This window comes from Typopeltis vanoorti, chromosome 20, assembly GCF_054136105.1.
Source record: "Typopeltis vanoorti isolate ZY-2024b chromosome 20, IOZ_Tvanoo_1.0, whole genome shotgun sequence".
Classification (NCBI taxonomy): Eukaryota; Metazoa; Arthropoda; class Arachnida; order Uropygi; family Thelyphonidae; genus Typopeltis; species Typopeltis vanoorti.
The window spans coordinates 100,921,728-100,947,211 of NC_143568.1; the positions used below are offsets into that span (position 1 = coordinate 100,921,728).

Sequence of the window (25,484 nt, forward strand, 5' to 3'; positions counted from 1 at the left end):
ACAAGTTCTTACCACCTTCTCTAAAATCTTCACAATCACTCCAAAGATACTGGTAGGTCATTATGACACATCTTTGTACCATCCTTGTGCAAAGGGTCTAGCCAATGCAGATGAAATTGCTTTAGCATATGCACTGATATCCCATCTGTTCTTATTCTTGAATTCTTATCTAAGTTATGCAACAGTTTTTCAACTACACTGGCATGCACCTCTATCTCTTCATCCAATGTAGTGGTAGCACTGTGCACCATATTACATACACCTGGTGGATAGATGGATCTAAGTGAAGTGAGCACTCATTATATGAACATTCTCCTTGGCTTCTAACACATTTGCCATGCATTCAGAAAAGTTATTCTACCATTCACATGTGGCATAACAATAAAATTCTTTTAGATTGCCTCTAGTCTGCACAGCCAATTTCCTATTGTACTCCAATTTAGTTTTCCATACAATGCTCAACTTTTCTGGCGAGCGCTTTATATATCTTATAACTCTCACTTCAGAGAGGCTTCAACTCTCTGCAGATCAGTCACTCCACCCACACACACACACCATCCATCTCACTGACAGTCCTCCTTCCATCCTTTCAATGTGTCCAAAATATTTTAACTTTCTTCTGTAAATATCCTTAAGGAGCCTTAAAGTTGTACTGATATTTTCTAACACTCGTTCATTTGTGCGACTTTCAGTATATGATATCCCCAACAGCCTTCTGTAACACCACATCTCAAAAGCAGCTATCCTTTTCTTATCTGGCTTCTTTAGGATCCAAGTCTCACATCCACAAGCTGCCAATGAAAAGCAACTGCATTCAAAATCCCCAACTTTGCTCCTATGGAGACAGACCTGGTCAAGTATCATGTCTCCTCCAGCTGCCTTTTCGCATTTCAGATATCTGATGGCTTTTTTAGCCTCAAGTATTGATATGCACTCCTCTTGAATATTCTCTATTAATGTTCTGCTACTGCCTATCTCATTTAATAATATTTCAAAGTAACTATTCCAAAGTTTTTATCATCTCCAATTCCTTTTAAAGTATTATTCTTGCCTTACTAAGCTTTTTTTTCCCAATAGCCACCAGAATATTTTGCTATCATTTATCTTCTATATTCTAATAAAGTCTTCAAATGACTTGTTTAGCCTTTTTTTGCCCACAGCTTTCTTACATGTTTCTCTGTATTCTCTCAGAGCTCTTGCTAATTTTCCAGGTAGTTTCAATATGCTCCCTTTTTTTCCAAGACTACCTCTTTACTTCTTGAGTCTGCAAAAAAAAGTTCAGATTTTTTTATCCTTGCAAAATACTTAACCATATACCTCCCTGACTGAATGATTTCTTCAAGGTTTACCCAGTGACTCACCAAAATTTAATTCTTGTTTTCAAACTCATTTTATTTCTTGAATAATATTTGAGTCTACAATTCTGAAAGGTGCTTAACTATGATTCTTTATTAAATTTTGTACATATTTGTTTTCAGTATGATATTCATTTACATTGCTCAAAACTGAAGGGTAAACTGCTTCCTATTTCAAATACTCTATACTATTGCATCCTGAACCAGCATGAAGATATCAACAAAAAGGTGGGAAATGAATTTCATCACCCGGTGTGAGATCACTTAATGGAAGCCTGAAATGGAGTGAAAAAAGTTCCATGTTTGGTCTCTAGAGCAGAGTTTCCAAACTATGTAAAAAATAGACTAAAAATACAAAAATATATACATATAAAATTACTAAAAAACAGAAAAAAGTTTTTATTCCACCCATGGTACCAAATGTACTATAGATTTGCAAATAACTTTTCATGAGCAGAGCAATATAAAAACATGGTTATTATTATTATTATTACCAGAAACATCCTGGAAGTCAACAGTTTTAGTTTTCCATACAATACTCAACTTTTCTGGCAGGTGCTTTAGATTGACTTCCAGGATCTATATATCATTCACACCAATCATCAAATTCTATTGGATTCATTTACACTACAGACACTTACTACCAAAGACAAAGTCATCTCATGCACATACTGCTTTATGAGAAAAATCTAGCTCATCCCTTTCATGAGTGCATTCATTTTCAACTTCTGCAGCTTCCCTCTAGTTTTCTCTCTACCTTCCGTAAAATAAAAATTTCCATCTACTGGTATTCTATATGGCCTTTTCAAAAGTGTGAAGGTGTCAATCATATCATCCCTCTTCTCTTGTTTTCTAGCGTGTGTACAGTCCACAAATTCTCAATCAGTTCTCGTAATCTACACTGTCCAGTCCCGATATCATCTTTAACACTCTCCTTTGCACTCTCTCCAGTGTATCTGCATTACCTCAGAAACCAAGAGACCAGATCTGCACACAACAGTAGTCCAGATGGAGTCAGATCAAAGCTTTGTAAGATGCAAAATGAATTCATTATCTTTACAAGTTATTGTTCATTTTAGTATTTCAATTATTTTCTAAGTTGTATTTGCAATCTTTGCTATATGGTGTCTGATCTTCAACTTCCTATATACTAAAACTCCAAGTTCCCAGCCCGATCTGTTTCTTCTGACATAACTGCACCAACATAATATGCAATTTGATATCTCATCACATTAAATTCCATAACTTTATATTTACTAACATTGAGCTGACAGCCATTTTCAGATACTCACAATTCCAGCCCATTCACATTATTCTGAAAGTGCTGCATGTCAGTTGTATTTCTGATTATCCTGCCTATCTTTGCATCATCAACAAACAGCTGTGTCTCCTGTGAAATATTTCCCAATATCAATGAAAAGACTGAATAACAATGGATGACTAAGGAGTGATCAATGAAGCAGACAACTAGTCAGCTTAAATCTTGCAGACTCATGTCCCCGCCACATACACTATTTTTTGAATGTTTATTCAGCTATCCTTCTATCCAAGCTAATAATTTATAATCCAATCCTATATTCTACTACTTATGCAACAGATTTCCACGCTGTATCCTGTCAAAATTTTGCCTTAGTAAGGTTTTCAAAAATATCATGGTATATCCATTCTCCATTTCTAATGCAACCATACTATTATTATAAAATGTGAGCAAATTACTCAAATATGACCTTTCCCCTTAGTAAACTAATTCTGTTCATTGCAAAGTATAGATTCTGTTTCAATTCATTGCAATATCAAGCTCTTACCAACTTTTCTAAAATCTTCATCACCACTCCAGATAGTGATAGATCTATAGTTAGATGCACCACCCTTGTACAATGGAATTAATTTTTTCCACTACTGTGGAATTTTCCATGTGCTGAAACTCAAATTAAACAACCAGATCAAAGCCACATCAGTTTAACTGAACACTTAGCATCTGCACTGATACCCTCATTAGACCCTATTACCAAATTCTTATTTAGTTTAAGCAGCAGAAACAGCTCTAGTTTCTTCATTCAATGTAGGGGTAGTACTGAACTCCTTGTTATGAACATTAACGCCAATTTGCTAGCCCTAAGCAAAATGAGCACTCATTACCTGAACAATCTCTTTTGCATCTGCTAAAATTCAGCAGAGCTATTCTTTCATATTCATTCTTTCTTTTACCTACAACATAATTCTTCAACAACAACAAGAGAATTCTTATGGGCTGTCCTTAGCTTGCAGAGAACAGTTTTTCATATTTAAACAGCCTTCTGTACAATATTTGTAACTCTTATAGACTGCACCTTATAATTTGCATCCTTATGCACACTTTCATCCTTATGATATTCCTTCTGCATCACTTTTTCTTAAGAATCTCTTGTTTAAACAAATTGCACAGTTAATCACACTTATTTCTTATGTCTTCTCACCATGCACATCTTTATGTTCAAGCATTGCGTTAGTAATGACTACTCCATAACTAGAAGTCTTAAAGAATCATGTGGTAGACATATTTTTAATAATGGCTGACACATAAAATAAATAAATAAATAAATCTCCTGATTTACGCTCACGTGTAGACCTACACCTTTTACTGTGTAGGCATTCAGAACCAAAATCCTAAGGAATAGGTTGGTTATTCCTGGAAGTATCCTATGTCTGTAGAAGCTTGTGTTCACTGGGCCAGTTTGCCTGCTTGCAGGAGGAAAAACCCCAGATAAACTGGGGAGAAAAACCCTGCAGTCTACACCCAAGATCAGTTAACTTGACTATGTCTGAGAAAGATCCTAAGCTCCTCACGTCAGCGACGGAAATCGAATGCAGGAATGAATAAATAAATAAAAATGTGCATCACATAGCATGTGCTTACTTGCTCCTATCTTGCTTAGAGTTAAGTAAACACTTTAGAGTTCAAAGGTTATTAAAGGTTAATACATTATTTAAAAAAAAAAATATGAATGTTTCCAAAACTTTGAGAAATTTAAATCGACTGGAGTGAAGAATCTTTTTCATTCCAAAGAATTGTCAATGACAAGATAAGAAAAGTCTGACATCAGACTACAGGAATTTAACACAGTTCTACTCTTCCTAGATTCTAATCTCAGCAGAACAATTGGTCTTTCCAAAATAAAGCTGATGTGAACAGTGTATGTGATAGACACCAGACAAGGAAAGAGGTGGTAATTTACTAGATAATAAAAAAAAAAAAAAAAAAAAGTTTCTGAAATGGTCAGGAGGCAGTGCACATATTATACTTGGAAAGAATCCATGCTATTTGTTTTCAATGTTCCTGTAAAGTAGGATACGGAAACGCTTTTTACATCAGACTGTAGTCAGTTGAGGAATGATCTAGCAATAATTTTCTGCATGGCAACTTAATTATTATATCCAGTCAAAATAATTTTTATTTTATTTAATTCTGCCAACAGAAAGGAATTAGATCAGATTGAGTAGTCTCTATGAATACATTGTGATAATAGCAGTCTTCAGTGATGGATAATGATGTGAGAGTGGACCCTCTCAGACACAGGGTTACAACAATTTATGGATTAAAAAAAAAAAAAAAAAAAAACCAAACACTCCAATATCAAGTTCACTACTGAATGTGAATCCAACACAAGCCTTCCCTTTCTGGATACTTTAAAATCCATACTTGACTTCTACAAGCAATAGTCAATATTCTGTTTATAGAAAACCTTTTACTGGCAGATATATCCATTCCATCCTCACACCATCATTATCACAAAAGACAAGTATTATCAAAACTCTTACATGGAGAACTCTCTCTCAATAAGCTTCTCTAATTCCTTTCTGCTGGAAGAATTAAAATAACAATCTAACTACTAATGGATGTAATTAAGCTGCATGCAGAAAATTGAGAGAATCATCCCTCAACCAACTATGATAAGATGTAAAAAAAACTTTCCATACCCTGCCTTACAAGAACATTGAAACAAATAGCACAGATTCTTTCTAAGTATAATCTATGCACCACCTGCAAATACACCTAAACCTCTTTTTATGCGCATTTTTTTTTTACGTGAATTCGGAGTTATGCAAATTGGGATATCAAAAATAATTTTTTTTACGCGATTTTTATTCACATTTACACGACCAACCTAAAGTCTAAGTTAGGAAAAAATCCGTAATTCAAGAAAATTCTGAGAATTGCATTGTCGTTTCAATTAAGAAAATCCTAAATTATAGAAAATTCTGAGAATTTTATAGAATTGCATTCTTGTTTCAATTAAGAAAATTCTAAATTCTTACGAATTTCATTTATTGGGAATTCCTCGAATTACATAACTGACTATGCATAAAAAACAGTTCTTAGCAGTTTGAATTTGGTGTTTAAGTAGACAACACAGTTACCGCATTTTTTGCGTTTGTATTTTTTAAGTCAAATCAAAATCGCGTTATAAAATTAATAAATTTGCCAAGAAATAATAAATGGTAAGCTACATGTAATTTTCAAACTTTCATTTCATTAACTGAAGATTTTAATCCAGCCCTCACATGATGTTGCCGACAACAAAAAAAAGGAAAGCCGTTTCCTTGAATATAAAAATTCAAATTTTAGATAGTCTTCAAACTGGGGAAGGTGCAACAGCTGTGGATAAACATTTTGGAGTCCGTGAATCAACTGTCAGATCTATAAAGAAAATGAAGAGGCTATTAGAAAAGCGGTATGTTCTGGTACAAAATCGAGTGTGAAATTATCATCATACATGTGTTGTTCTAGAAAAGGCCGAAAAAGATTTAGTGATGTGGATAGATGTACAAAAAAGAATGCCAGTTGATGGAAATTCCATCAAGCAATCAGCATTGAGATTTTATGAACAGATTAAAAAACTGCAGCCAGATACTTCATCTCAATCGAGGAAAAAAGATGAATTTCATTCAAGTAATGATTGGCTGGTTAAGTTTATTAAAAGACATCATCATCATCATCATCAAATTCCTGCCATGTACCCTCAAGGGGTGTACAGGATATGACAGTACTACATGAAAAAATTACATCATTACTAACTTCCTATCTACAATTTTCCTCCAAATCAGTCTGTTACTTGTCAAGACTCCAACATTATCAGATCTTATATTTCTATCGTCTAAGGCACTTTCTACCGTATCAATCCACCTATATCTTGGTCTTCCTCTGGGTCGTTTTCCTGCCAACCTGGCAGAGAACACTTGTTTTGCTAATCTTTCCTCTCCCATTCTATTTAAGTGACCATACCATCTGAGATTAGCTATGCTAACGCATTCCTGGATGCTGACAATGTCAAGTTCTTTCCTAATATCCTCATTTTTAATATGATATTGCCATTGATGCCATCTGTTCACGCCTCTAATCTTTCTCAGGACTCTCATATCTGCGGTCTCTAGTCTTTGGTCAAGTGTTTTACTTCTGACCCAGCTCTCAGATCCATAAGTTAAAATTGGTTTGAACACAGTCTTGTATACAGCTAATTTAGTGTTCCGACTAATTTCTTTCTTATTCCATATGAATTTATTCAATTGACTTCCCACGATACCAGCTTTGCTGATTCTGTTGTCTATTTCTATATTTAGTTTACCATCTTCAGTAAAAATTGTGCCTAAGTAGCTGAAATGTTTTACTTGTTCCACAGGTTTTCCATTCACAACACAGTTGACATTTTCAATGATTCTGCCTATTTTCATTGTCTTTGTCTTTTTATTGCTGACCTTCATACCATATCTATTACAACAGCTATTCAATTTAGTCAGAGAATCTTGCAGACTTGTAGCGGATTTATTTAGAAGTATAACATCATCCGCATAAAGCAAAGAGCTGACATTAACATCTCCAATTTTGATATCAGGTTTAATACCACATTCCTTCATAATGTGATCCATATAGATAATGAATAACAGAGGGGATAACGTACATCCTTGTCTCACACCAGATTTAACACTAAACCATCTTCCTGTACTTCCTTCAATTCTAACTGCAGACTCACAACTCAAATAAAGACTAAGTATTGCTTGATATAATGCCCCATTGACACCATATAACTGCAGCGTATTGAATAGCTTCTCTCTTGGCACCTTGTCATATGCCTTTTCCAAATCGACAAAACTTAAATACAGATCTTTGTTATATTCCCATGCTTTCTCGACTATTTGTCGTAAAGTGAATATCTGATCCTGACAGCCTCTATTTGGCCTGAATCCAGCTTGTTCTTCACCAAGCTTTTCTTCCACAATTCTTCTCAACCGTTTCTCAAGTATACTTGCATAGATCTTGCCAGGAACACTCAGTAGGGAAATACCTCTGTAATTCTCACATTCAGTTTTATTTCCCTTTTTATATATGGGTACTATGAGAGCTCTACTCCAATCATCGGGAATTCGTCCCTCTGTCCAGGCTTTCTGAACTATGCAGTGCAGCCACTGTAAGACTCTTATACCACCATACTTCAGCATTTCTGGTCGAATATCATCTACACCTGCTGCCTTTCCACATTTCAAGCCTTTGATGGCTTTTTCTACTTCAAGTATGGATATGTATTCCTGACTGCATGCCTGGTCAGTGTTTTTTATCACTGTGCTGTCATCACTGCTTGTTTCATTTAGCAGTTTTTCAAAGTAATTACTCCATACTTCAAGGATATCTTTTTCTCCTGTTTTCATTTCACCTTTATCATCTCTAATTCCTTTTACAGCACTCTTTCCTCCATTCCTAAGCTTCTTCAACAACCTCCAGAATATTTTGTCACCTTCTTGATATTTATTTTCTATATTCTTGCCAAAGTCCTCATATGACTTTTGTTTAGCTAGTTTTACACACTGTTTAGCTTTCTTACATTTGTCTCTGTATTCTGTAAGAGTAAAAGCTGACTTATTTGCCAGGAACTTTTGATATGCTTTCTTCTTTTCCTTCACTGCCTCTTTAACTTCCTGTGTCCACCAGGGAGTTCTGATTTTTTTATCTTTGCACACAACCTCACCACATGCCTCTCTGGCAGAATCAATCAATGTTTCCTTTAGAGTTTGCCACTGAATCTCCAAGGTTTGATTCCTGTTCTCAAACTCTTTCATTTTCTTTTCAATAATATTTCTGTATTTTAGTCTACAGTTTACATCTGAGAGCTGCTCAACTTTTATTCGCTTTAAAACTTTCTTACATGTTATTCTTTTCAATATGAAATTCAATTTTATATTGCTCAAGACTAAATAGTGATCACTTCCAATTTCAAATCCTCTGTACACTCTGGTGTCCTGCACCAGGGAGAAAACATCACTATCAACAATAACATAGTCAATGAGACTTTTCTTATTCCTAGCCTCTTCTCTCCATGTGAATTTGTGCACATTTTTATGTTGGAACATGGTGTTAGTAATAACCAGTCCATGTCCTGAGCAGAAATCCAACAGATATTTGCCATTATTATTAGCTTTGCTCTTTTCTCCAAATTTTCCCAAAATATTTTTGTATGTCTCAATCATTTCCTACTCTACTATTTAGATCCCCAACAAGGACCAACTTTTCCTTTTTCATTGTGTCAGTTGCTTTTTCTAAAGCCTCAAAAAATTCCTCCACTTCTACCTTAGTAGAACCTTCTGTGGGACCATAGGCACAAATAAGTCTCATTGTCCAGTTCCCCATTCTCATATTTGCCCACATTACTCTACTTGAGACTGACTGCCATTCAAGAAGATTAGCCTCGTATTTTGTGTTGAATACTATGGCTACTCCTTCTTTTCCTTGATTGTTATTGCCTGAATATAACATTTTGTATTTATTGCTCAGAAAGATCTCACCAGTTTTGGTCTTTTTTGTTTCAGTCACCCCTATTATGTCGATCTGGTACTTATCTAATTCCTCAGCTAGCTCCATTTCTTTGCCATTCAGGCTTCTTACGTTGATAGTACCGATCTTTAACTCTGGTGATGTTGAGTTGGGGTTTGTTTTCAGATTTGTTCCAGTAGCTGACTTTTCGCTGTTCGCCCTGGTTCCCTGGCAAAAACAACGGGGGCCTTGTTTAACCGGGCGACGCCCCAGCCGGCATGAAATTTTGTCATGTTGTACCATCATTTTTTATTTTGGTTTAACCAATAAGAATACAATTTGGTCGGCTAAATCCCAAATTGCCAGCCCATCCTCGTTCGTTCAGTATCAGAGTAGATACCCAACAGGGTGCACCACGAGAAGGTGAGGATTGGACATTAGGTCAGAAGCCCTGGTCGGTTCTCCGCATTCCTTTAAAGGCTATGTGGAGGTCTCCTCTCAGTTATATGTATGTGTATTCTCCATGAAATGTAAATAAAAATCTTACGATCCTAACGAATTTAATGTTTGTTTTTTTTTCATTATTTTGCTTATATTTCAGGTTTGGAACCAATCTTCACTTTTTCTATGGAGTCAGTAGTTCTTTTTATGCGAATTCTATTTACGCATAATTTTTAGGAACGTATCTATCGTGTAAAAAGAGGTTTAGGTGTAGTATGTTTGAGATGAGCATCCAAGAACATCAGGATGTATCATCATCAAATTCCTAGAATCCGAGATGTCTGGTCTTGCTTACCATGCCACTGACACCAGACAGAGTTCACTGGAATCAAACCAAAATTCCTTGCTCCAATCAATTTAAATTTCATCATTGCTTCTTGAGACTTGTGAAAATTTAGGATGTGTGAATCTTAACCAATATGACTGCATGCCTGTTTCAAAATTTTGGGAAGTAACTGTAATTAACCTTCTTTTTTTTTTTTTCGGTAATCATGAATGAGTTATGCAATGTTGTATTTAAATTGCAAAAGCTAACCATTGTTTCCCTTTGAACTCTAATATCATTGTTCTATTTGCTCAACTGTGACTGAGATATAAGCAAATAAGCACATGCTACATGACTCGTGTCGTGGATGTTGTCAATCAATCTTCTTTCTTTGATGATGTCTTAGTAACAAGAAAGAAATATACTAGCGTTCATAAATTCTATTTTTTCTGTCAGCTGTTATTAGAAATAGAAATTATTTATATTATTATAAAATTATATAAATATTATTATTAATAAATAATATTATAAATTATATATACTAAATATTACAATAATAAATACTGGGTTGGTTGCTTATCAGCCTGAAGATGGCTAAGCAGATAGCCTCTCTGCTCTCCAAACAGGCTGTGGATTGAAATCCCATTGTGGGAAGGGAGGTTCTTGATGTCTTTAGTTGTTAATGAATTTCAACACCATGTATAAGACCCAGTGGTCTTATACATGATAAGACTATGGTTCCACTTATTGCAGGCCTGAAGCATCTTAAAAAAATTCCATGTCTGGTCTCTAGAGCAGGAAAACTGATTATCTAACTCTTGGCCAACCAAAAGTGTACAAAATCATCTACACAAAAAAAGTTTTTTGTGTAGATGATTTGCATAAAAAAATTCAAGAGTGAAAGCTAAATAAATGAGAGATGTTTTTTAAATTACATTTGAAGCAACTAAGGCAGGAGGAAAAATCCAAGTTTCTAAGAAGAATAATACTGTTAAACTAGCAAATTCACTTTCAAATTTAAAAACCCTCATGAAGGTTCTTTCCATCTTAGACAGGACTTGAACTCAAATCTTACCAAAAAAACCTGAGGAGAAGCAACACATAGGCTATTAGGAATATGGAAATCTGACAGGGCTTGTGACGTATCCAGCTCAACTTCCTCTGGTACGGACCATTACTAGGGTATAGAGAAATGCTGCAATTTAATGTATGCAGATGATATAACCTTCATAGCAGAAACTAAGGAAGTTCTAGAGCAGTTGATTCTATTGTTCAAGAGGGATTCTATTGATCCTATTGGGCTTAATTTAAACATCAGCAAAACATAAGTGATGCTTCTGGCAATTTAAAAGAATTTATAATAGATGGAAATAAAATAGAAATCGCTGAAAGTTATGATTCACTGGGGTTCAGAATCAGAAATTATGGTAAATGTAAAGATCAAAGGATAGTCGTGGGGAAAAAAAAGCTATATTAAACCTGACAAAAATTATGAAGGATAGAGGTGTGAGTAAGGCCATGAAAGTTAGAATTGTCAAAGCAATGGCATTTCTAATAGTGAGGTATGGATGTGAAAGCTGGATTATTAAGAAAAAAGACAGAAAGTGAATTGATTCATTTGAATTATGGGCATGGGGGAGACTATTAAGAATCCCCAGAGAGTATAAAGACAGAATACTCATTGGTGATTGCTAAACAGAAGTTCATGTACTTTGGACATATTATGTGAGCTGATGGAAAAGGCAGTTATGTTGGAGAAGATTGAAGGAATGAGAAGAGGAAAACCATAAAAGAGTTGGATGAACAACATAAAAGAATTGCTGAAAGAAAGGACAAGAGGTTGAGCAAGATGGAGAGCCTTTGTTCACAAGATCACCAAGAATCAAAAGTGACTAGATGGCACACAAAAACTCCCAAGAAGACTTCATAAACAAAATAAGACATTAAACTGGATCTTAGAGACATAATGCCAAATTTTGATGTCAAGAAACTGTTTACCAACATCCTAATGTTGGTAAACATACCTTATTAATCTTAGACAATATTTTTCCAATAGACACTGTCAAACTCTTCAAGCATTGCCTAGAAAACACTTTCTTCAGGTTTCAAGACCTCTATTTTGAACAGACAGGACTAGCCATCAGTGCACCTATTTCACTGCATTTGGTGAATATATACATGGAAATGTTTGAACAAATAGACCTCAATATGGACTATACTAAACCATAATGGTGAAGATACACTTGATGACATTTTGACCATTTAGCCAGGCTCTGAAGAAATCCTCTGCAATTTCTCAACAGCTTAAACAAAAAAAATTCAATTCACATCAGAAGCTGAAAAAGACAGATCATAGCAGAAAATTAAGAAAATTTTTTGTTCAAAGTCTACAAAAAAAAAAAAAAAAAAACTCAAGATATCATGCTATGTCACATCATCCTGCGTAAAAATAAGGCATCATCAAAATGGGGCACATTGACAATAAAAGACAAAAAGAAATAACATCTTGAATATTATACTCATAAAAAAATTGATACATTCTCAAAACCATTAATAACATCCTAAACAGGCCATCTTCCACTGCATATTTAGCAGTGAGATGCCTAAAAAGATTCCATTTCTTTACCCTATATGAAAAATGTCGCAGATAAAATAGCAAAAATTATTAAGAAATATAACTTAAAAGTTGTATTTCTTAAGAATATAACTTAAAAGCTAAGATCACCAAAAAAACTAGGGAGTACAAAATTTCCTGTATATGCAGTATTTATGTGAGACAGACAGGTCAGTCTGGAGAAATCCACCACATCAAAGATGTGGAGAAGAAATAAGCATATAAGTCATCATTATAATATTCAAATTCCTGATATATATATATATATATATATATATATATATATATATACAGGGTGTTCGGGATAAATTTGACAGTTTCGTAAGGAAAAAGAAAATCTTCTTTGTATCTATTAAATTTAATGAATTGACAAAAAAACATTACAGGCAGAGTTAATTACAATACTATCAACAAGATTTACTCAAAATAACCACCATTAGCATCGATCACAGCTTCAATTCTGCTTCGGAACCTCGAACAAGCTGATGCTACAGTCTCCCTGGGAAGGGCCGCAAAAACTGTTTTAATTTTATCCATTAACTGGGCTTTTGTATTACTGGAAGTGCGATTGGTGTCTTTTTCAACTGCGCCCCATACAAAATAATCCATGGGGTTAAGGTCTGGGGAGTTTGGAGGCCAAACATTTGGACTGGTGAAGTCGTAGAAATTTTCAGACAACCATTTTTGACTTTTCCCAGAGGTGTGGCAAGGGGCCGAATCCTGCTGCCATACATACGGCCTACCATTGGCTACCCTTGTTATCCAGGGCTTGACTACAGTTAGCAACTCCACGAACAAAGCCCGAATTCCAATGCCAGGGTTCTTCAACACCTGTTCCTGCAGATTTGCGAGGAATTCTGCTGTACGAACGCAATCAGATCGTCTGCTAGAGATCTTTCTTCTTGCTACATCCTCGTGGTCACCATTGCAAGTCTCTAGTTCATGCCTGATTGTTTTTACTGTATTCAGGGAGCATTGGGCAGCAGTCGTAATATCCTTATTTTGATGGCGGGCACGAATCATCATGATACAAGTTATTCTCTTCCATGATTCAGGTGGGTTCCAGCTATCCATCCTTTCTGACATCTTGTATATGAATGAAGAAGGGTCCAAACTTTTAAATGAAGAGAAGTGTGTGTTAATACATGTAACTTACAAAAAAATATAATTAATTATAAATATGTCAAATTTATCCCGAACACCCTGTATATATATATTAAGGTTAAAGTAATAAATCCGCTCATTATTAATAATTACTCGTTAAAGTGAATAATTTACGAGAATTAATCACTTTAACCCGTTAAAGTGAATAATTCCTAGAGGAGTCTGGTAAATGTAATTAAAACATGTTTATAGGTTTTATATATAGGTTTTCATTCTCAATAGAAATTATAATAGCTTAGGTTAGGTTATAATGAAAAAAGTAAGGAAAGTACTTCTTTTGCACTCAATGAAATCAGAAACCATTATAAACTAACCTAACCTTAATCGGTTGGAAATCATTATAAACTAACCTAACCTAACCTTAATCGGTTGGAAATCATTATAAACTAACCTAACCTAACCTTTATCGGTTAAAAATCATTATAAACTAACCTAACCTAACCTTTATCGGTTAAAAATCATTATAAACTAACCTAACCTAACCTTTATCGGTTAAAAATCATTATAAACTAACCTAACCTAACCTTTATCGGTTAAAAATCATTATAAACTAACCTAACCTAACCTTTATCGGTTAAAAATCATTATAAACTAACCTAACCTAACCTTTATCGGTTAAAAATCATTATAAACTAACCTAACCTAACCTTTATCGGTTAAAAATCATTATAAACTAACCTAACCTTTATCGGTTAAAAATCATTATAAACTAACCTAACCTTTATCGGTTAAAAATCATTATAAACTAACCTAACCTAACCTTTATCGGTTAAAAATCATTATAAACTAACCTAACCTAACCTTTATCGGTTAAAAATCATTATAAACTAACCTAACCTAACCTTTATCGGTTAAAAATCATTATAAACTAACCTAACCTAACCTTTATCGGTTAAAAATCATTATAAACTAACCTAACCTAACCTTTATCGGTTAAAAATCATTATAAACTAAAGTAACCTAACCTTTATCGGTTAAAAATCATTATAAACTAACCTAACCTAACCTTTATCGGTTAAAAATCATTATAAACTAACCTAACCTAACCTTTATCGGTTAAAAATCATTATAAACTAAAGTAACCTAACCTTTATCGGTTAAAAATCATTATAAACTAAAGTAACCTAACCTTTATCGGTTAAAAATCATTATAAACTAAAGTAACCTAACCTTTATCGGTTAAAAATCATTATAAACTAAAGTAACCTAACCTTTATCGGTTAAAAATCATTATAAACTAAAGTAACCTTTATTGGTTAGGTTAGTTTATAATGAAAAAAAGTAAGGAAAGTACTTCTTTTGCACTTAATGAAATCAGAAATCATTATAAACTAACCTAACCTTTATCGGTTGGAAATCATTTTAAACTAACCTTACCTTTATTGGTTGGAAATCATTATAAACTAACCTAACATTTATTGATTAGGTTAGTTTATAATGATTTCTGATTTCATTGGGTGCAAAAGAAGTACTTTCCTTACTTTTTTTATTATAAACTAACCTAACCTGTTATAATTTCTATTGAGAATGAAAACCTACATATAAAACCTATAAACATGTTTTTATTACATTTACCAGACTCCTCTAGGAATTATTTACTTTAACCGGTTAAAGTGATTAATTCTCATAAATTATTCACTTTAACCGGTAATTATCAATAATAACCGGATTTATTACTTTAACTGTAATATATATACACACACCCTCAGGGGATGTACAGGATCTTATGTTAGTACTACATGAGAGTTACATCATTACAACCTTCCTATCAACAATTTTCCTCCAGATTAGCCTGTCCAATATCATCAGATTTCTGTCTTCTAAGGCACTTTTTATTGTATCAATTCACCTACATCTTGGTCTTCCTTTGGGTCTTTTTCCTGCCATCCTGGCAAAGAACACTTGTTTAGCTAATCTTTCTTTTATATAGATGATGAATAACAGTGGAGATAATGTTCAACCTTGTTGCACACCTGACTTAACGTCAAATCATCTTCCTGTACTTCCTTCAATTCTAATTGCTGATTTACAACTCAAATAGAGACTGTATTGTTTGACATAAGGATCAAGGCTGGAAAACTGAGAGCAGGCCTTCACATGGCCTTTGGGGATTCTGGAGAAATGACCAGGGCTTCTGATCTGATGTCCAATCCTTACCTTCTTGTGGTGCACCATGTTGGGTATCCACCTAGATTACTATTATTATTCGATACTGAGCGAATGAAGATGGGCTGGGAATTTATGATTTAGCCAACCAAATTGTATTCTTATCGGCTTAAACCATAACTCAAAATGATGGTGCATATAAGTCAGATTGGTATTTCATACCACAAAGCAGCATCGAAGTACTTTGGGAACTTACAAAAATGCCATACATAGAATTCAACAATTATGTTCACAGATTTAAAGCAGCTAGTGAAATGCAAAGATATTCAAACCCAATGTAATTAAAACCAGGGTCTCATTTTAAACCAGCTTTAGTCAGCACATATCAAAGACCTACAAATTAATGAATTAGGACATGAGGGAAGTTACACAGAACGTTACAACAACAATCCATGTGTATGACATCTCAATACTATATTCAACATCTGATTTATGTCATTCAATGTACAACAAATATTAAATTTTTTCTATTTGTATTAATCTGAAAATGTACATGGCGAGATGTATGAAATTAGCAATTAAATAAACACCTTCCTTCTAATGAGTTTTCAATGCTGCTCACCAGACAAAAGTATAAATAATAAAGAAATCATTGGAATATAATAAGAATATCTTTGAAGCTTCATTTATAAAAAAAAAAAAAATACCAATGGTATAATCATTAAGAAATTATTTAAAATACAGTTTGTATGGTATTAGTGGATCCTTGTTCAGAATGTTTCATAGCTTATACATAATGAATTTAATAGAGGTTTATGCAGTCTGCAATAATTTCATTTGTAAATTCAAATATGAGTCTTATTACATGTAACAAATAAATAAATTAAAATTCATTTTTGAAGCAAAGTTTTTCAAAGAAATCTTAACATGCAAATTAACTTATACTACTTTGAAAGCATGAGTCAGAGTACTCCAAATAGTGTAACTAAAGTTGTTAGATAGACATTATTCAATTCCCCCCCCCCTCTTGTCAGAAAGCTGCACTTCACAGGAATATTTCATAATGCAAAACAACAATATGTTATGCATGATGGTGTTATCACTCTGAAAATAATAAAAAAAAACATACCTGAACAATTAACGCCATCCAAAAGTTTATCTATAATTTCTTTAGTTGTATGCTGAAAGACATCTTCATTTTTTGCATCACCATCAAAAACATGCTCAAAAACAAATTTAAGATCTTTTTTTGTTTTTTTGTTAAAATCACGTCCAGACTGTTTTTTTCCTTGAAAATAAAAATCCTCAGTTTCTTCTTTAGGATCAAATATAAGTAATCGATTATCTAAGACTTTCACAATTCTTGGAACATTTCCTAGAAGTTCCTTTTCATTTTCTGGCCTAACCCTTACCACAACTTTTATGTTGCTGCTACTGTTCATGTTAGCTACTGTATTCCACTCCTGAGCCATAACTTCTGTTTTGGAAATTATATTTTTTGCCATTATCAATAAGCTGTAAAAAAATAAATAAATAAATAGTGGTTACTAGAAGAAGAAAAAATAATAATAACTTCTCATATTTTATTATACTTGAAAATGTTATACATTATAATTGAAATAAAGCATTTGTGATCTAAAAAATCATTTTCCAAACTGTGTGGTCAAAAAACAAGTAAGACCAGTGTTGAGGGTACTCAATGAGTTCATCTGGTCACAAAAATGGTCACTGATGTTACTGGACACCATGTGGTCACTCCCAAACCTCATAGAATTGCCTTTCCACAGAGTTTGCAGGACAATCACAAACATCCATCCCCATGGTGAGATTTGAATTCACAGACACTTGGCTGGAGAGTAGATACGCTAACCACTCAGCCCAACCAGGCCAGCTCTGGTTACAGAGAAATATAAAATTTCATGAAAATTATAAAAACATTGATAAGTTACTTGTAAAAGTGAATCAGTAATCATGTTCTTAAAATGAAAAAAAAATATATATATATATATATATTTATGCATCTGTTCAATAAAAAGTAAATAATGAACAGTTATTAACAATAATTAATAGTAAATTTGGATAATCAATGTGCTAAGTTTTGTAATATTTAGTTCACAACAAGAAAATAAATAATATATTTATTAACTTAGTTGCTGATAACTCGTTTATATTTTAGTTAGTTACCGATATTTTGCTTACTTTGATGTAGTTTGTCAAAGTATGCAAACAGCAACAATTAGTTAACAATGGGAACAGCTTAAAATTGTAACAGACAGCACAAAAAACTCAAGTCCTAATTCATGTTGATAATTGTTGGATAAAGAGAGGGAGAGTTAAACAAGTATTAATTTGATCTGAAAATGGCAGTCTCCCAGATTTTGGGAGATTGCCTTTAAAACTACTGCTAATTCCAAAATAGTTTCTTTACCTTAAATCTAATCCTGTGTGAATGAGGGGAAGGAATGTCCAAAAGAATGATCTGCCAGTCCAGACTTGCTGTAATGATGGTGATGAATGTATTTTTTAATGTTCTCCAAGGCAAATATCAAGAGATCTGTATCTGTTCATAGTAAGCCAGGTCACGAGTACACGCCACTTTACATACTCTGGATGTGTTAAACACTCTAAATATCTTTCAGATGAACCCTGAATATGTGAGATAATAACCACTTTGCTGTTGTCCTGTGTATTAGAGAAGAGGGAAGGGAGTGGGGGGGCATTTACTATTTTAGCATTTTATCTATTGGGGGGAGGGGGGAGGTTATAGCCCATGCTAAAAAAGTGTGATAACAAACTAGGCAAATTCTTTGTTAATGCAATACTACTGGAACAAACAGCTCAGGATCTGTGTCTTAGTGTTTTTAGGACACCATGCTGTTGAGCTGGATGATAGCACGATTGTTTGTATAAATATCTTCCAGTGCGTGTTAACATTCTATAAACAGAAAAAGATAATGAACAACTTGAAAAGATATCTAGAGTGATTAATAAATATAAGCTCCATACCACATTTAAACTATACATCAAACCTAGCAACCTTCATCTGTTCATTGTTATCACATCTATGAATATATGAAGTGTTCTGTACTTGTGACCTAGGCCATGCTTTGGCTATCCCTTTGCACAGAATTATATATATATATATATATATAAAAACAGCGCGACGTAAAAGTCGTTACAAGTCAGAAAGACCATTTTTGAAATCAGCAACTTTTAAACATCCATAGAACCTCTACAAGTATGGCAGTATCAATTTACCAAAATTCTGAGAGACAGTCATCTTAAGATTAACTTGTAAAATTTCTTTTTATCCAGCAATAGATGGGATGCTGGTTCTTTGTGTTGTCCATTACAATTTGAAATATTACTTACTATTAACTAATTGTTAATATCTGCATACTATGAACAAATCATGTTCTAAAGAGGCAAGATATAAATTAGCAAAATATTAATATCCTCTCTTTTAGTGTTGCATGGGGATCAGCATTCATTTTAGAAATTATGGACTTTACAACCGTGTTATAAATAACTTTTAATTTACCAACGTTTCAATCTTCATATTAAGATCATCATCTGGAGTATATACAAATATACAAGGACAAGCTGAGTTACACGCAGTAAGCTAAAGAAACAATGATTTGATCACTGGTTATTCTATTGGCATGACCTCTAGTGAAAAAAAAATACAAATTAATTAATTATTTAGAAACTACATCAAAGCTAAATTCTATTTAAGATAACATGAGAAAAACATTCTTTCTTATAGATAGTCTTCTTTCAGTAACAATGATGTCCTATTTTTGACATACAATTTTTTTAAATTTTTTTTTGTGTCTGCGCGGCTAGCCTAGTGGCTGTGAACTTTGCAACCATATGCCTGTGGAAGGAGTGTCCTAGGTTCGATTCCCGTCAATGACGTAAGGAGCTGAAGGATCTTCCTCAGCCATAGCCAAGCTAGCCGGTCTTGGGCATAGACAGTAGGGTTTTTTCCCCCAGTTTATCCTGGAGATTTTCATCCCAAAAAGCAAGCAAACCGGCCTCGAGAACTCAGCACTATAAGACATAGGATACACTGGGATGTAGGGCTGATCACCTTATCCTGTGAACAGTTTGAGGTCCGTTGATTAATAAAACCCTCAACACCGCAAAGTAAAAGGAAGATGAGATGAGATTGTTATTTTTGATTTAGGATTCTTGATTATCTACAATCCTGTTTATAGTTAACTCTTTGTAAATCCATAATTTCTAAAATGAATAGCAAAATATTAGCTACGAAATAAATATCTTATTTTCTTTGCACTATGAATTACCCTGCAAAAATCAAAGATGAACAATGCAAAATCCTATCCATATGGATTGCACCCCCTCTCCTCCCACACACCCCACTTTTTGATAATATTTCCCAATAAGTCAACAGTACCATAAAGTGATTAGTAGTATACTGTATTGTTGTTTGGAGAACAATTCCTTTGCATGAGAACCATTCCAAGAAGACGAAGTCAAAAAATAATAAGAATAGGAAGAACAGTAAAAAAAAAAGAATTTAAAAAAAAAACATTGATTTTGTGGAAAATATAATTTATTACATTAATTTTTGTAACTAGAATGGTCGTTTATATTACACATATTGAACTATTTTTTTAAAGTTAAAAAACAGTTCTGTTTAGAAAGTTATTTTTTATTAAATAAAAAATATTCTATTTTGTCCTGTCTTCAGCTTTATGTTTCCTTACATAAGGTTTCAATTTTGATGCATGAACACTGGCTGTTGCCAAATATCCGAACTGAGTCAGAATCCTTTTCCATTATGAAATGAAGTCTTATTTCACAAAACATGAACACCAGACACAGAAAACAAGCAGCCAAAATTTTTACTCAGACTCTGGCTGAACTACTCAGGTGAAACTATTACATCATCTCACTAGCCAATCATGTATAGCACAATTTTTGAAATGATCCTCATGCTTTCTTAATCAGAGGAGTGAATGCTTGTTTTGAATATTTTAACATTCCTTCACCACATATCTATAACAAAATGAGTTTGCAATGTTCTATGAAGCACACATGAAACAAAACACTGTGCAACTTCAGTTAAAAAAAAAGCAATCAAAATCACATGGTCTGCTCTTTCTGCAATAAAGGAGCAACTATACCAAAATGTAATCAACACTGAGCAAGAAAAAGCAAATGCTATATCCCACTTGTGCAAAACTAACATGATGCTCAGAGTAGAAGTAGTTGTCCAAGTCCTGCTCTTCATAAGCATGCATTCACAGCATACATACAAAGTTATACCACTGAACAGTGAGCAGCACATGCTGTGCTATTGTCACTGTTTCTGAACAAATGATATTTGTTCAGAAGTCAGCAGTCAGCCAAGTATATGTGGAACTACAAGGCTGGTGATTATGAGAAGCTCAGGAAACAGCTTGCAAGTGTAGCATAGAATGAGGAGTTGGCTGAAAAGAAGATTATTGCTGCTTGGGTGATATTCAAGAACTGTCTAGTAGAAGCAGTGTCTAAATGTGTTCCATGGGTCAGAAGGTAAAATAAGATAGTTGCGAAATGAATGAAGAGATTAACATACAATATAGAAGAAAAAGGCATTATGGAGACAACATAAGAGAAGTGTTAATAATTAATTCCATGATGATTAGAAAGAACAGGCAAGGAGGGTGACTTGGTTGTTAAGGGTAGCAAAAGTGAAGTATGAGCAGCAGTTAGTTAATGAAGCCAAAAAGAATGCTAGGGAGTTCTTACGATATGTAACCAGCAAAAAAAAAAAAAAAAAAGATTATGGAAGGATGACATTGATTGGAGAAAATGGTATAAGAACAACTGCTGCAGAGAATATCAGTTGAGATACTTAATGAGTAGCTCATAAAGAGCTTTCATTCTTATGAATATGACATCATGGAGAGTTTGAGAGCAGTAAATGATGATGAAGAGAGACCGACTGTGAGTGAGCAAGAGGTATATGAAGAATTAAGCAAACTTGATATTAATAATGCTGTGGGACTTGATAATACATCACCACATATTTTGAAGGAACGTGCCAGGAAGTTGGCATCTGCTGTGACATATTCGTTTAATGAGTCCTGCACTGGGATGCAAATTACAATGAACTATGAAGAGTAGAGCAGATATTGTGGCCTTACAAGAAGACTTGAATAGTTTGAGTGAATGGACACAGGAGTGAGGATGCCAGTTCAATACTGCAAAATGTTTTAAATTTTGGGAAACAAATGGGATGTAGAATTTACACTTGGTGGGGATATGTTGTTGGAGGTGGATGAAATAAGAGATCTTGGAGTGATGGTGGATAAGGATCTAAAATTTAGAGGACACAGTGCCAAAAAGCAACCAAATTTTAATTCTTTATCCACTTTAACTCCAAAGTCTCTAGATACATTGACTGCATACAGCAAATTTCCATTAATATAACACTCTGCCTGCTATGCTCCATCTGAAATGCACAACTTAGCATGAACTGACATTCACTGTCATTTGCACATGTAACCAGTCTATTCATGTTGACCTACAGACATTCTGAATCTGCTATGTCCCTTACCCTCCACAGCATAGCACCATAAGAAAATAACTGGATGTCATCCTGTAGACCAGTGTTTCTCAAACTTCAGATATCCATGTACCCCCTTCTTAAATTATCATTATTACCAACTACCCCTTTATCAAAATAATAATAATTATTATTATTATATTTCATTGTAAATCTATTTTATTTGAATTTAGATGTACATGTAAACAAAATAAATGATTTATTTTTAATAGAACAAAATTTATAAAGATACTATAAATTTTTACTTAATTTAAATAATTTATCATCAATGAATCAATGAGAGGGATACAATATCAACGTTATCTTATTGCTTACAGCTACTTGTATCTGCTATATTGCTCTCTTTTGTGCATTTCATAAATCGAGTCTTTAACCAATGATCCATACTTATGCATTGAAAGCTAAAAAAATTACCGTATTTACTCGAATATAACTCGCATTTGCATTATTTTCCAAAAATTAAAGCAACAAAATCGTGGTGCAAGATATATGCAGGGCTTTTCGGAAACTACAGTTTTCAGAACAAACTGAAAATGGGTATGATTTACCAAGACGCTCCTATTCACTGTCACTACTTCTGGCCTCGAGAGCAGTTTCCTTGTGAGCATCGTCAAAGTCAACTACCCAAATAGCATCATCTTCTTTCCCATTATTTCAAGCAAAAATTACCACTAATTTATACAAGACTTCAGATAAGTAATGAACAATCCTTCACAAATTACTAATGAGAAGTGAAAGCAGAGTGCGAAACAGACAGCAATTGTAGGCCAGTAGAGATAGAGCAGCTATGAAGATGGGGATGTGATTGGTGCGGTATTAACAAAAGATTGCATGATCCAAAGACAAAAGCAAGCCGACAATTGAGTTGGATCTGATTTCAGCAATTGAGTTGAAATGCGAATTCTCTTCAACCGAATTCCATAATATCTGAAACACATTCACTATACGGTAATCCCTCAATTAATGCGCCCCTGATGAGTGCATTTTCGATTAGTGCATCATTTTTTTTCGATACCCAAATTCGATTAGTGCACCTATATACATCTTAAAAATAAATGTTACAGATTTTAAAAATTTTCTATCTATACATTTTCATAGCTAAATATTTTAAAAAATCACTCACCATGATGAAATAATTTAGTTACCGATTTAAAACATTTTACAAAGTTCCAAATTTTTACTGCCAAAATATCTTGCACAACGATTTTGTTGCTTTAATTTTGGGAAAATAATGCAAATGCGAGTTATATTCGAGTAAATACGGTAATTTTTTATGTCGTCTGCTATAGTACGCCTACAGATTTGAGACTCTTCGACACTTCTAAGCATGTCACAAAAAGGATAATCCATTCCGATAATAGGGTAATCAATCTGTCTTCTGGGATGAGTTGTTTATTATTGCACATCAAAAAATTAACTTCTCTTTTATGATCATTGTAGTTTTTAAACTGGTAACTATTTTGCTTGAATAACAGTTGGGAAATTTTATCTATAAAGCACGTGATTTCCTCTGTTGGCGGCCAATTCATATGTCCTGCATTTCTTTCTCCCCTTCAATGATAACGTCCTGGAGTTTATTTTAATCTCATTCTGAAGAATTGAGTGATTCCGACCTGCTAAATTTAGATGCACAGCGGGAAGATCCCGAAGAATATGAAGAAAATTTAACCACTGATATTCATCCAAAAGAGATTTCACAGAAACAATTTGAAAATATTTTTCGTACAATCGAAGTTTTTAAGCAGCAATGCTTAGAGGCTGACCCTGATAAAGAGAGAAGCAGTAAAATTTGCATTAGAGCAGAAGAGGCAATAGGGCCATACCGTTGGTTGTATGAAAAAAAAAGAAACAAAATGCCTGCCAAACTTCGTTAGCTCAATTCTTTGTTAAGAAGTAGAATAATAAAATTTATATTCTGAATATGTTTTATTGTCTTTCAGCTTCATGGTTTTCCTTTAATTAAGCCCTGAGACATACCTTAATTCTTTTATAAAAAAATTAAGGTTCAAAAAAGAAATTTGAGGAATGAATTATACTTTTTTCCATAGGTTATTATAATCGATTAGTGCATTTTCAATTAATGCGCCTGTTTTAAAGAATGCATTAGGCGCACTAATCGAGGGATTGCTTATATTTTTAAAACATTCACGACAGAGTGGTGTCAAACAAAACCATATGTTGCCAGTGCAACATTTGGTTTTGCTCGAGTCTATACAGCAGTTTCTGTGGAATGGGACATGTGATTCATTAATTAGTGCTGTTTATATCCCAGTTGTGTCTAATTGAACTATTTGTTGAGAAATATATTACACAGCCTACAGATGTCTCTGTACCTTATTCATAATAAAACTAATTGTTTTTCGTGCATCTGCAGTATAGTAGCTGTTGCAGAGGACATGTTATTTACCACAGGGAGCGAGTTACTATTGCCCCGACATGAAAGCAGGGTGATAATAACTCACAATTTGAGTACGAGAATTCATGCATAATATAATTTAATATTATTATTATTATCTGAGACCTCCAGGGAGTCAAAGACTCATTGAGGGAGGCTGTAAATTATCCAACCCAACTATCATACCTTCCCTTAAATTCATTTACACTGGATGCACTCACTACCCCTAAGGGCAAATTATTCCACTCACTCACTACTCTGAGAGAAAAACCTAGCTCTTACTACTTTCTTGACTCAGAACAACCTTAACTTCCATGGGTGCCCCCGTGTTCTCTTCCCACCTTCCATATAACAAAACATTTCATCATTTGAAATGCTATAACACCCATTCAAAAGTTTATAGACCTCTATCATATCACCCCTCTTTCTCCTGTTAACCAGAGTCTGTAATCCACACTCGCAATCTGTCCTCATAATCTAAATCCCATAATCCAGATATAATCTTTGTAACTCTTCTTTGCACCCTTTCCACAGCTTCTTTATCCATTTGGAACCCGGGAGACCAAATCTGCGCACAGTAATCTAAGTGTGGTCTTATCAAAGCCTTATAAAGAGGCAAAATTACTTCCTTATCCTTACATGTCAAGGTTCGCTTCAGCATAGAAATTATCCTCTGAGTTGTATTTGCAACTTTTGCTATGCGACCTTTGAACTTTAAATTCTT

The 25,484-nt window shown here is 33.9% G+C and overlaps 1 protein-coding gene across 2 annotated transcripts in view; it reads right to left on the reverse strand.

The window, feature by feature from the left end:
- Window positions 1-25,484, reverse strand: part of LOC150095716 (kinesin-like protein KIF18A) — a 207,048-nt gene that overhangs the window by 172,294 nt on the left and 9,270 nt on the right. For both annotated transcript variants that reach the window (XM_090410247.1, XM_090410246.1), the window contains one exon: window positions 16,915-17,300. In XM_090410247.1, the coding sequence (XP_090266373.1) occupies window positions 16,915-17,290 (376 nt within the window). In that variant the 5' untranslated portion in view covers window positions 17,291-17,300. The remainder of the gene's footprint in view (window positions 1-16,914; window positions 17,301-25,484) is intronic.